Source organism: Ochotona princeps, chromosome 1, assembly GCF_030435755.1.
Source record: "Ochotona princeps isolate mOchPri1 chromosome 1, mOchPri1.hap1, whole genome shotgun sequence".
Taxonomy (NCBI): Eukaryota; Metazoa; Chordata; class Mammalia; order Lagomorpha; family Ochotonidae; genus Ochotona; species Ochotona princeps.
In genome coordinates this window covers 97011050-97024114 of record NC_080832.1, presented here as the reverse complement: position 1 = coordinate 97024114, position 13065 = coordinate 97011050, and the positions used below count along the sequence as shown (strand labels likewise).

The following is a 13065-nucleotide window of genomic DNA, read 5'->3' as shown; positions in this document are numbered from 1 at the left end:
GTGCTCTATGCTCTGAATACATCCTCCTTTATTTATATGGATTATTGGTTTCCTGAAACTTGTGGGCCATCATCCCAAAACAACAAGATTTAAAAAAAAAAAAAAAAACCCACACAGCAGAAGGGTGTTCTATGTGTTTAATCAGTATTTGCCATGCACAGAAGCCTGGCCTTTCCTTCCCATGCACTTTACTCCAAGATGCCACCACTGGCCCGTGCAGCTGCTGCTGCTGCTGCTGCTGCTGTGAGCAGATCGGGCTCTGGCTGCTGGGCACGGCTGCCATCACAAGAGCAGGACTTTCTTGACTGTTTCAACATAGCGATTGTCTGGGGGAGGCTTCCTCTGACTCCCAGGCTGCAGAAACTTCTTCACAGTGGGAATGTTGCAAATTCTGGCTTTAAAGGCCTGAAAGGAAAACAATGAAATCAAGTTCTCAATGACAGTCACAACCTTTAGGAAAAAAAGAAAAAAATCGTAACTCCATCATTGTTAGGACTTGCCAGACTGTTGGAACATAAATGGTTACACTTGGTGTAATCAGGTGCAAGGAAAAACAAAAACAGAAAACAAGAGAGCAAAACTAAACCACTTCCGGAAAGAGGGAGTGTGGAGATGGGGTAAGGGAAATTCCAGAACCTATGGAATTGTGTCATAAAATAATAAATGAATTTAATATTAAAAAAAAAGAAGAAGAAACTATTTTAATTTGAGTGCCTGAAGATGTTGCCTGGTTGACTCGGATGTGGCTTCACAGTTGCTTACCAGGGACCTCCTGGGCTGATAAGACCCAGCCCCACCGCCGCAGTGCGCCTTGTTGACGCTGATAAACACCTGCCAAGGGGGCTTTCTCCTGGTCCAAGCCCACTGTATCACAGTGGATGTGGGTCTCTGTGCAGGGGAAAGAAATACTCCTTCAACCCCACTGGGCCTCCCTTTCCACAGCAAAGGATTCTTTTATCTCGACTGGCTGCCCCCCACGTCCCCCATGCCTTGTTTGTGTCTAGACTTCTGGCTTATGAGGTCTGTGTGTTGAACCGGAGCGAGTCCTTCCCGGGTGTGCTGGCGTTTCCTGAGAAGGGCAGTCCGATTGCCGACATATTTGACGTAAAATCTTAATCCTGTATTACTCACATTCTTTATCAAGTCTTGTTCTAGGAGTAAATAAACATGCAACACAGGAATACCTATAGTAATGTCGGCAAAGTGTACCATTGGAAATGACCTACATTTCCAGGAAAGGCAAGTTGATTATATAAATTATAGTACATCCCCACAAGAAATATAAGCCAATAACTTAAAATGATTTCTTATATAAAAAGCAAGAGGAAAGTCTTTGCTAACAGGGAAAGATTTTTAGAAGATGAATGATACATGTTGCTGTTTTGTGAAAGAACGTGAAAGACGGAAAAGAATATATATTCGTGCTATTCTTAGACCTGCATGGATAGGAACAAAGGAACACAAGGGAACAATAAAAGTGATTACAGGGGCAGGAAGGTGGGAGGGCAGTAGTGAGAGCAAGATTTTTTTATTTGTATTCACATAGCTCTGGTGTTTTCAAAAAGATCTGATGCCATTGTTCAGTGAAAACAATACAGCATGATATGGCAGAAAAAATGTTGTTAACGTCAATATACTCACATTCCTCTGAAAAGAATGTTAAAAGCAGGCCACAACCAGTATTCAGTATAATCCTATTTTGGGAGAGGCACAAAATAATATACCAGGATGTTTCAGGCTGTAACCTCTGGATGACCTCCTCCTTCCCCCACCCCCAACTTCCTCTTTCTCCATCTCCCCTTCCTCGTCTTTGAGTTTATATAAGTGTCTAATGTAGCTACATGTATTTTAATTCCTGTTGTAATAATTTTTAAAAAGCTATTCTTAAGTTACAATACTAGAGGTCATCCAATTGATTGAATATTCCTAAAGAACTGCAACAAGGCCCAGGTTAATCTGGCAGTGGTAGAATTGGATCTGAGAGCTGAGCAGTGCCCCCCCAAGCAGAAAGTTGGAACAGTCCACAGGAGGTGCTGAGACCCCAGCAACAGGCGATGAAAAACAGGCTGGGATGGCTGGCAGGAGCTGGGAGAGGAAGCTGTGAGTCTCATTTCACTAGGAAGAAAACAGCAGAGAAAAATAAGGTAGTAGGCTCAGCGCAATGGCTCAGTGGCTAAATCCTTGCCTCACATCTGTAGGAATCCCGTATGAACAACTGTTCGTGTCTCAGCTGCTCCACTTCCCATACAGTTCCCTGCCTGTAGTCTGGGAAAGCAGTAGAGGATGGCCCAAAGCCTTGGCAACCTGTACTTGTTTGGGAGACACAAAAGAAGCTCCTGGCTCCTGGCTTCGGACTGGTTCAACTCCAGCCGTTGCGGCCACCTGGGGAGTGAGTGAACCATTGGTCAGACAGAAGATCTTCCTCTCTATCTCTCCTTCTCTCTGTAAATCTTTCCAATAATAATAAACAAATCCTTAAAAAAGATAGAGTGGTATTAAATGTCCATGCTGTAACTCAGAATAATCTAATTCTCCCTTTAAACTTCTGTGTTCTAATAGATTCTGTAGTGTAAGCAATAGAAAATAGCCAGGATAAATAAAATTAATGACTTTAAAACCCATCTTCTCGGGCCCGGCGGCGTGGCCTAGCGGCTAAAGTCCTCGCCTTGAGCACACTGGGATCCCATATGGGCACCGCTTCTAATCCTGGCAGCTCCACTTCCCATCCAGCTCCCTGCTTGTGGCCGGGGAAAGCAGTCAAGGACGGCCCAAAGCCTTGGGACCCTGCACCCACGTGGGAGACCCGGAAGAGGTTCCAGGTTCTCGGCATCGGATCGGTGCAGCACTGGCCATTGTGCTCACTTGGGGAGTGAATCATCGGAGGAAGGTCTTCCTCTCTGTCTCTCCTCTCTGTATATCTGACTTTGTAATAAAAAAATAAATAAATCTTAACAACAACCAAAAAACCCATCTTCTCAAGGTGCAGCTGAGGTTGATTGGGAGGCACGCCTTGCTGTGTCTGTTTCTGTCCATTGTGTCACGCGTTACCTGCAGCAGCGGGAAGTCAGAGAGAACAGAGGCACTGAGTTCCTCCAACATGAACAGGGCTTCTATTAGTTGTACGTCTGCCCAGCTGAAGGTGTTGCCAACAAGAAAATCCTCTCCGTGGTCTCTCAAAACCTACCAAAACAAAAAGAACAAACACCAGTGAGTGAAAGCAAGGACTATTTTGCCTGATTAAATACTTACAAAAACAGGAACTCTTTTGAGCAGATCACATTCCATGAAGAATCTTTTTTTTTTTCCAAGCCTTACCAGACTAGGGTGAATCACACTCGTGCACGTGCCATAATACTATAAATTGGTACAGTCTTTCTGGAACTCTGTCAGTGGTTATTAAGTATGTTGAGTAATGAGATGCTGACACCGGACTCCTGTTACAAGCCTGGAAATGGCTGAGTAATATACTCACCAGTCCAGGTAAAGACAAAAGCTATGATTAACTAGAACTGACTGCTATGCCACTTACCTGCAAGAGTGAGTCACCAATGGGGGAGTAAAACCCAAACCTGAGCCACCTATAAAGCCAATTTCTTACTATCCGGTGAAAAGTAAACATGAAAAAAATTCTTAGCACAAAGTAGACCAGCATGGTGGCATATCAGGCCAATCTACCTGCAATGCCAGAATTCCATATGGACACCAGTTTGAGTCCTGGCTGCTCCAATTCTTTTTTTTTTTTTTTTTTTCTTTTTTTTCTTTTTCTTCTTCTTTTCCTTAAAAAAATGGGTTTTGTTTTGTTTTGTTTTTTGTCTTGCTTTTTTTATTGGAAAGTGAAGTTTATAGCAAGGAGAAACAGAAAGAAAGATTTTCCATCCACTGGTTCATTCCCCAACTAGCCACAGCTGAAGCCAGAGCTGAGCCAATCCAAAGCCAGGAGCTTCTTCCTGAATGGGAAGTGGAGCAATGAAACACAAGCTGGTGCCCATATGGAATCCTGGCAGCTGCGAAGCAAGGATTTAGGCACTGAGCCATTGTGCTGGGCCCCTGGCTGCTCTCTTCTGACCCACCTGTGTATGGCCTGGGAAAGAAATGGAGGATGGCCCAAGGCCTTGGGCTCCTGCACCCATATGGGAGATGGAGAGGAAGCTCCTGGCTTCAGATCAACCCAGCTTCAGCCCTTGTAGCCATTGGGGAATGAATTAGCAGATGAAACACCTTTCTCTCCCCTTTTCAGTATAAATTTGCCTTTCAAATAAAAGTAAGTAAATATGGGCTCGGCAGCGTGGCCTAGTGGCTAAGGTCCTCGCCTTGATCCCATATGACCGCTGGTTCTAATCCCGGCGGCTCCACTTCCTCTCTATCTCTCCTCCTCTCAGTATATCTGACTTTGTAATAAAAATAAAAATGAATCTTTAAAAAAATATAAGTAAATATTTTTTTAAAAGAGAAATAGAGGAGCCAGGCCGGGTAGCCAAGTGGTTAAATCCTTGTCTTACATACACAGGGATCCCAAGTGAGCATTGGTTTGTATCCTGGCTGCTCCCTGGATTGTATCCCATACAGCACCCTGCTTGAGGCCTGGGAAAGCAGTAGAGCATGTCCTAAAGCCTTGGGACCCTACACCTGCATGGGAGACACAGAAGAAACTCCTGGCTTCTGGCTCCAGGCTTTGGATCAACTCAAGTCTGGCCATTGTGGCCACTTAGGGAGTCAATCAGTGGATGGAAGATCTTTCTCTCTGTTTCTCCTTCTCTCTGTAATTCAGCCTTTACAATAAAAATAAATAAATTTAAATATATATATATATATAAGAACAGAAATTCTGTATGCCTTTATTATGTTAGGTTCATTACAATTCTATTGGAACTGAATTTTGCTGGAAATTTGCCTGTTTATATTTTAGAATCCTTATGTAAGTTTTGGGGATTTGGTTGTATTTGTTTATTTGAAACAGTAAGAGAGAGAGAGAGGGAGAGCCAGAGAGAGAGCTTCCATCTACTGTTTTTTTCTCCACATGACCACAACAGCCAGAACTGGGTCAGACTGAAGCCAACATCCAGAAGCTAAGAGCCTGGGTGTCCCACATGTGTGGCCCAACCACTTGGGCCATTTTCCATAACTTTTCCCAGGCTATTTGCCTGGAGATAGATCAGAAGTGAAGCAGGCAGGATTTTAACCAGCAATGCCCATATACTATGCCAGCTTAGTTAAGGTGTTTAACTCAAAGCAATAAAATGAACATCACCTACGTTCTGTCAGAAAGTGACACCTTGAATATGCTTAGTACAGCAGATAGAAACACCCTGTGTCAGAGAATCAAGATGGCGGAATAGGGTAAGGACACGTTTATGTGGACGGAAAAACATTTAATCAGGATGAAGCAGAGAGGACGTATTTTAGGAAATAGAAAGGGACAGAACAACAGCAGAGGGGTACCTGGAGACTGACTGACACAGGAAAGCAGTGGACACAGCAGTGTGGTGTTGCAGAGACTGATACTCCAGCACGGCAATCTAAACGCCAACAGCAGTCGGAACTCTGCCAGCAACCAGGTGGGAAGGGACTTTCACTGGGAGTTCGGGTGGTGAACCCAGACAAAGAACTGTCTGTTCTACTGGTCCATTTGATTTGACCAGGAGCAGAGACAGAGCAGCAGATCTCAGACGGGCAGTGTGATAACAGAGTGGATTTCACAGCCCAGTCAGCCCCTTAGAGCTGAACTGGGCGCCATTTTGCCAAAGGAGAAAAGGGCAAGGGAAAGGACGGAGCATGCACTAAGCTGGGAGTGAGCTCATTTCTGTCTCAGTGAACTGCAATGATGTGGCATTCTACGGGTTCCACCCAGGGCAGGTCTGGGTAGCCCTCAGATCTGACGGCCAGAAGATCAAGAACTGTAGTGGTTGTATATCAGGCGCCATTTTGGGCACTGTGGCAATAGCTTTGGGACTGCAGGGGACAATAGTGAACTGCGCATGTGCTGAGCTCGCGAGAACTTGCTGAGGTCCGTGATTACACTGGTCCCGCAGGAAAATAATACTGACTGTTTCAGCGTACTGGTCAAAATAGGTCCGTGTGGCACCCAGACTTAAAGTCCAACAGGTTCCGACAAGATCAGCACCACCAACAAACTAATTATAGAGGACACCTGGAGTCTCTAATCCTGGGACCGGCTCCAACCGGAAGTGGGAGAAAGGTTGCAGAGACAACAGTGCAGCCTCAGCACGATATCACAGGAGGTGGAGAGTGGTGAGTCAAGAGCTGGGGCTGTGGAGATCACGGTGGAAATTTGACATAAGAACCCACACCTGGAACTCGCTGGAGGCTGTGACACAAGTGGCTGCAAGGAAAAGTTGTGTACCAACCACAATAAGTAAAATCGCATTGCAGCCTTGTGGGTGACACAACTTAGAAATCTGCCACAAGGAGAAGACTCAGCTAACCAGAAGTGCAATGACCAACAGCAAAAGAGACAAAAGCACAATGAATATTACTGAAGACTCCCCTGCAAAGGAGCAAAACCCTATGCTAACCTCAGAGTTAACTGAGGAAGACATCGAGAAAATGGGGTACACAGAATCCATAAGACTCATTTTAAAGATTCTGATCAACAATGAGAAGCTCATGCAAGAGTTCAAAGAATTTAAGGAAGCAACAAAGCAAATCAAGGCTGGTATATCAGAAATTAAGAACACAGTAGAGCAAATTAAGAGTACAGTGGAGAGTCTCCAAAATAGAATGAAGAAAGCAGAAGAAAGAATCTCAGAATTGGAAGATATTTCCTGTCATCAGGGGGAAGCAAACAAAAAGCTGGAAGCAGAGCTGGATCAGGCCAAAAAAAGTATTCAAGAATTGAAAGACACTATAAGAGGCCAAATCTAAGAGTTATGGGAGTCCCAGAAGGTGCAGAAAGAGCAGCTGAGTTTGAAAATGTATTTAATGAAATAATAAAGGAAAATTTCCCTAATCTGGAGAAAGTATTGGGAAACAACATCCAGGAGGGGCACAGAACTCCCAACAGGCTTGATCAAAAGTCATCTTCACCACGACATATGATCATCAAGCTCTTTTCAATTGAACATAAGGAAAAGATCCTTAAATGCACATGTGAAAAAAATCAATTGACATATAAAGGAATGCCAATTAAGCTCACAGGAGATCTCACAGGAAACTCTACAGGCAAGAAGAGAATGGAGTGACATATTCCAGATTCTAAAAGAAAAAAATTGTCGGCCTAGGATAACATATCCAGCAAAGCTTTCTTTTGTCTTTGAAAATGAAATAAAATTAAAGAAAAATTTAAAAAATTAAAAGAATTTGCCTATTTCAAACCTGCCCTACAATGATACTTAAAGAAGTTCTCTTGACAGAAAAGAGGAATAGCACCTAGCAAAACCAAAGGCAAATGTGAAGAACATCCCAGTAAAATGACAACAGAAGACTAAACCAATAAACAACCCGTTTCTAAAATGACAGGACCAAAGTAACACACATGTATATTAAACTCTGAATGTAAATGGCTTAAGCTCAATCAAACACCATAGATTAGTAGAATGGATTAAAAAACAAAACCCATCTGCTTATTGTCTAGAGGAGACACACCTCAACAAAGATCAGCTGAAACTAGATTGCATGGGTTTTGTTGTTTTCTGTTGGTTTCATCTCTTCAAAACACTTCCTTCTGATTAAATCATTCAGTGACTCGTAGATCATGCAGTGGCATCATTTTCTTCAAGAAGGTTCTTGATTTTCATTTCTTCAGCTACACATTAGTCATTTAATAGCATATTATTTAACTTCTTGATGTTGTTAATTTCTTTTTTTTTCCCGGATGTTGATTTTGTTTTGTGGCTCTTCATTTAAGGGGATGTATAGTAGCTGTGTAATGGAGACTGTCATATCTAGTAACATGTCATTTAACTTCATGGCATTGTAAATTTCTATTTTTCTTTCTATTGTTGATTTTGTATCATGACTTTTCATTTAAGGGGATGTATGGTAGTTGTGAAATGGAGACTAGCATCCAGATGTGAGGATGTAGTGTGGTATGCGTTTCTACTTCCAGACAAAGATGGACTTACAATGAAACTGTTTACTATATCTTGACAATAGGATTCTGGACTCTCTGCCATTGTCTATGCCTGCAATGATGGACATATGACTGAGCATGAAGAATTATATGTTAGTAATGATATAGAGGAACTGGGGGGGAGGAAACTGGGGAAGGGATAAGGGAATATGAAACTGTATTATAAAATAATAACAATAATAATAAAATGCATTAAAAAATAAAATTTAAAAAAAAAAAGAAAAGAAACACCCTGGGTCCTTATCACCTACCTTTTCAAATACAGGGAAGTAGCGGGTCTTAGCTTTATTTATGATTGAATCAATATTCTTCTCTTTCTCCCCAGGGGGGTCAAAGGCAGCCCAAGCAATCATCATCTTCAGATCCATTATGCCATCAATGTACATGTCGATCCTGCAAGACATCATTGGCTCCCACATGGAAAGAAATGTCTGGTTACAGGGCTTCCTAACCTAACACTGCTATAGCATAAACTGATATTGGAACTAAGGCCATTTGCTTTTCTCCCTGAAGCTGCCACTCTCTTAAATGATTTCTAGGACCAGAACCAGCTAGCTCACTGACATTCAGTGGGATCTCTGAAAGAGTTCATTGAATAAAAGGATGTATGAAAGAAGTAACAAAGCAAATAACTGAGCTATTCGAACTTTAAAAAAAGAAACTCAATGTTTACCAGAAGTACAAAGTTATTAGTGCCTGAATCTTTCCACTGATGTAGAAATGCAATATAATTTAACAGCCCACTGACTTGGCAAATGTGAAATGAAAGTTTAGTTTTGAGAGAGGAGTTAGACTGGGTGGTAGGTAGTTAGGGCATTCTGGGTCCCCAAGTCATCATTTTTTCTCAAATATAAAGGGGTATTATCCCAGAGCACATCTCTCCCAACGGACAAGGGTGACATTGTCAATTCCCCACGTGAAGTATCAGCCATTATCTCCGGCCATTGTGTGGGAGGGCCTCAGGCTGGTCTCCTTATCATTGAAAAGGGGACTGGAAGTAGTACTCATATTCCCAAGGCCAGGAATGTCCGATGTTGGACACCTGTCTGGTCTTTTGCCCCAAATCCAAATACCAGGGGACCAGGAAATTCCTTTTGTCCTTGGAAAACCCCCTTTGAAGTAAACCTTTAAAAGGTGCTCTCCCCATCATTAATATGGGTCTCTTTTTCCACTTCTCCTCCTGCCACTATGGCAGAGGGTAAGGGTCCTTTCTATCTCAGACCCCTCCGGTCACTAGGACGGGAGCCTCCTTTCTCAACTTTTCTAATAAATCTTTCTCTAAAACTAAACTGTGTCCGCACGAAAATTCTTTCCTGCAAGACAAGAATTGAGTTTGCTTCCGTATTCGAGGTCAAAAACCCTACACCAGTTTCACAGTCAATGCAAATAAACAAGTCTATTTTATTCTCTTTCATTGACAGACACTATTTTTAAAGCTATTAAAGAGACTAATAGTGGTAGGCATGGCTATTATTTACTAGTCTACTGATATGTTCACGCTGTGCTAGCTTTCATTTCAAGGACGGCTTTGTGCTTCCCATGACATGTTAACTGCTCAAAAAATTTTGCTTAATGATCTTGTGTTCCCGCCCCCCGCCCCAGTCTTTCTTCTTAACAGCACATAACACAATGGATTTTCACTGTCCTGTCTGAATTACAAGTCATTTTTCTTCCACCGTGGGTTATCACCTGGCCCACTTATTTAGTCTAATACAGCTCAGTGTGAGGAAAGGAGTATCAATGACACTATCCAAAGAAGCTTAGGAGAAATCTCTTGCAGGAAAAATCATGGAATTATTTTTAAATGTAAATATGACTCAAAATAGTAAGAAAAATAGGCTATTTTGTATATTAACACTTATTTACATTGTTACAAAAAAGACTCCATACAAGTACTGTTTGTAATTGCCTCTGGCCATTGGAGATTGTAGGTTGGAATGGGTAAATCTCTCTCTTTTCTTTAAAGATTTATTTTTTAATTTGTACTGGAGAGGAGGAGAGACAGAGAGGAGGAGAGGCAGAAAGAAAGATCTCCATCCGATCGTTTACTTCCCAAGTGGCTGCAATGGCTGGAGCTGAGCCAATCCAAAGCCAGGAACCAGGAGCTTCGTCCAGATCTCCCACACAGGTGCAAGGTCCCAAAGCTTTGGGCCATCCTCAACTGAATTCTCTGTGCCAGGCCATAGGCAGGGAATTAGAAGCGGGGCCCCCAGGGATTAGAATCGGCACCCATATGGGATCCAAGCACGTTCAAGGTAAGGACTTTAACCACTACACTATTGCACCAGGCCTGGTAAATCTCTTTTAAACATGGAGATAGGGGGAATCTTGGGTGGACTACTTTTATTTTAAGGATTTTTCTCATGCCCATATTACACTATCTCCTTTGGTCAAACAGTTGAACTTGGGTTCTACTGCCACCATGCCTTCTCTAAACACTGAGTAACCCATCATGCCCATGCTATGATAAACAGATTTGGGGGGAATCATCAAAAAGGCCGCTTGTGTCCAAATTCAGCTAAGCTTTTTAAAATTGCCAAGTCTTTGTGTTGTCCTAGTCTACTGATCTCGTGTGATACTGAACTACCCCTGGCATGAATAGCCCAGTTTGCTGTCAGCCAGGGCTAGCACACTGTACAGCACAGGAAGGTATGCACATGATTACAGATGAAAAAAAAAGTGGCTGAAATCCTTCACCTTCCCATATGTGCAACATTGGCAGCTCCTTCCAGCAATAGGTGGGGTCTCTTTCCAAGGCTAACCTTGTAACTTGTTCTGACATATAGAATGAGCTGGAAATGATGAGAGACCAATCCTAAGTTCAGAATTGAGAAGTTTGTATACTTTCATTCTCAGCCTTAGAATCTGGACAAGCTGTCACAAAAACAACCCTTTGCATGAAAGCCTAAGAAACATTTGGTCCATCTGTCCCCCAGCTGAGAACCAACTTCCCAAACTAGGGCCAGATGGCTAACTACTGGTTGAACAAAGACAAAGTAGTGAGTCTAGCTGATAAGTCAAGCCTGGCCCAGAGAGGCCAACCACCCAGTTGACCCATATTCTGGTGAGCACTAACAAATGTTTGATGACTTAAGTCACTGCAATACAAGGAAATGTGTAAAATGGCCAATCGATCAGTAATGCAAAGCTCAATACTTGTTAGCTGAGTCAGATACTTTTATGTTCATATGGAATATCTCAGCATGTAATTTTTTATCAACATATTTTATGAGGAATGGAGAGCACATATAAGAGTGCTGAATGCAAACTACTGAACACTACATAAAAGAAGGGAGATGTATCCATCCACAATTCTGCCTAGCCTGCCAGGCCTATGAAGAGCATCCTTCCAGCATTCCCTTTGCCCTTTCTCATCAGGGCAGGCTGGACGGCACACCTTGGAAACATGCCAGCTGGAAGCTTGGATAAGAACCAAGTAAAAGAACAAATATAACAGTACCTAACTCTCTCGTTCAGGTCTTTTCCATATAAGTTGTACTTGGCAGCAATGTAGCTCATGATGGCTCTGGTCTGCGTCAGCATCATCCCATCAATTTCAACCAGGGGTAACTGGCCAAAAAGCAAGGACCCATCTGTGGATTAAGCAAAGAGAGGCTAAGATAGATTCCTCCAGTGGTCACAGTAAATATGTAGAATGGTACAGTTATAATTCCCATGCATGATTCCAAATTTCCATGCAGGGAGTTAAAGACCTTACATGTTGAGAAATGTCTACTATTCACTTCTGCTAAAACTTGAGATTTGCTTGATGGTTTATTTCTAAGTATGGATTAACTATGATTATATAAGACTTTCCACATTCACTGTAACTTTCTTATAATAAACATGCTTCTGGTTCTCAAAGTTTAGAATGTATAAGAATCACAGCGGGAACTTTGGGATAAGTCAGTTGAGATACTCATGTCCCACACTGAATACCTGGGTTAGCTTCCCAGTTCTGGCTTTTGATTTCAGCATCCTGCTAATGCAGACCCGGGAAGGCAAAGGGGATGGCTCAAGTAACAGAGCTCTTTCTCCTGGCTCTTAGCCTCAGATTGGCTTAGAACTGGCCTTTGTAGCCATTTGGGGAGTGAACCAGCGGATAGAGGACCTTTCTCTCTGTCTCTTCTTCTCTGTGTAAATCTGACTTTCCAATAAAAATAAATAAATATTTTTTAAAAATCAAATCAAATAAATGTAATTAACTCCACTTCCAGATACTCTGATTCAGGGGTGAAGTCTGGGAGTCTTCATTATTTAAAAAGTGCATGGGTATCACTCAGTGCCAGAGTGGAGATGAGAGCAAGGACCTGAGCAGATCAGGGTTCATGAGTCACCTTTAGTTCCTTCTGCGTCGTCACTGCGAGCAAATTAGTTATCTGAGCATCAACCTCTTTTCTTTGAGATAGCAATCATAAATGCAGTGGGATTTTGAAAAGAGGAAATGAAATTATGCAAGTAAAATACAGATATTGTCAGAAATCAGTGTTCAGCAAAGTGAGTTCTCTTTTTTGCAAGGGACTGCCTTTGTAAATATTGAATTTATATACTACAGATGGAGCTCTTGTCATGGAGTCTTTCAGCAATGAACAGTATTCAAATTTCCACTAATAAGCTGCATGCAGTTGAGAATGAGGAACTTGATCCAAAATAGGAAGCAGTCTTCCCTCACAGGAATCATTTCCCCCACTTCAAATACTGCTCCCACTTGACTCAATGAGAAACATTAGTGACAGCTCTCTGCAGGGCCCGAGTCCCTCTGTAACTGGGTAAGTCAAATAAATCCTTGACTTCTCTGAGCCAGTAACATCTAGTGTGTCTGATCTGGACCACTCTCTGTCTTTCTCAATTACCCAGTTTCTTCAAATTAGGAAGAAGATTATGCTTGTGACCATGTTTTGGAAATGCCAGTATTATTATTGCAGAGGCTGCAGAACCTCCACTCACTCCAGGTCTTTCTATATTTGGTATGTGTT

At 42.3% G+C, this 13065-nt stretch overlaps 1 protein-coding gene across 1 annotated transcript in view; it reads right to left on the bottom strand.

Annotated features, from left to right (window-relative positions):
* Nucleotides 1-259: 259 nt before the first annotated feature.
* Nucleotides 260-13065, bottom strand: part of LOC101532588 (glutathione S-transferase A4-like) — a 28735-nt gene continuing 15929 nt past the window's right edge. The window contains exons 4-7 of the mRNA XM_058671850.1: nucleotides 11550-11682; nucleotides 8341-8482; nucleotides 3049-3180; nucleotides 260-405 (exon numbers count right to left, since the gene is read on the bottom strand). Of these exons, the coding sequence (XP_058527833.1) occupies nucleotides 283-405; nucleotides 3049-3180; nucleotides 8341-8482; nucleotides 11550-11682 (530 nt within the window). The 3' untranslated portion in view covers nucleotides 260-282. The remainder of the gene's footprint in view (nucleotides 406-3048; nucleotides 3181-8340; nucleotides 8483-11549; nucleotides 11683-13065) is intronic.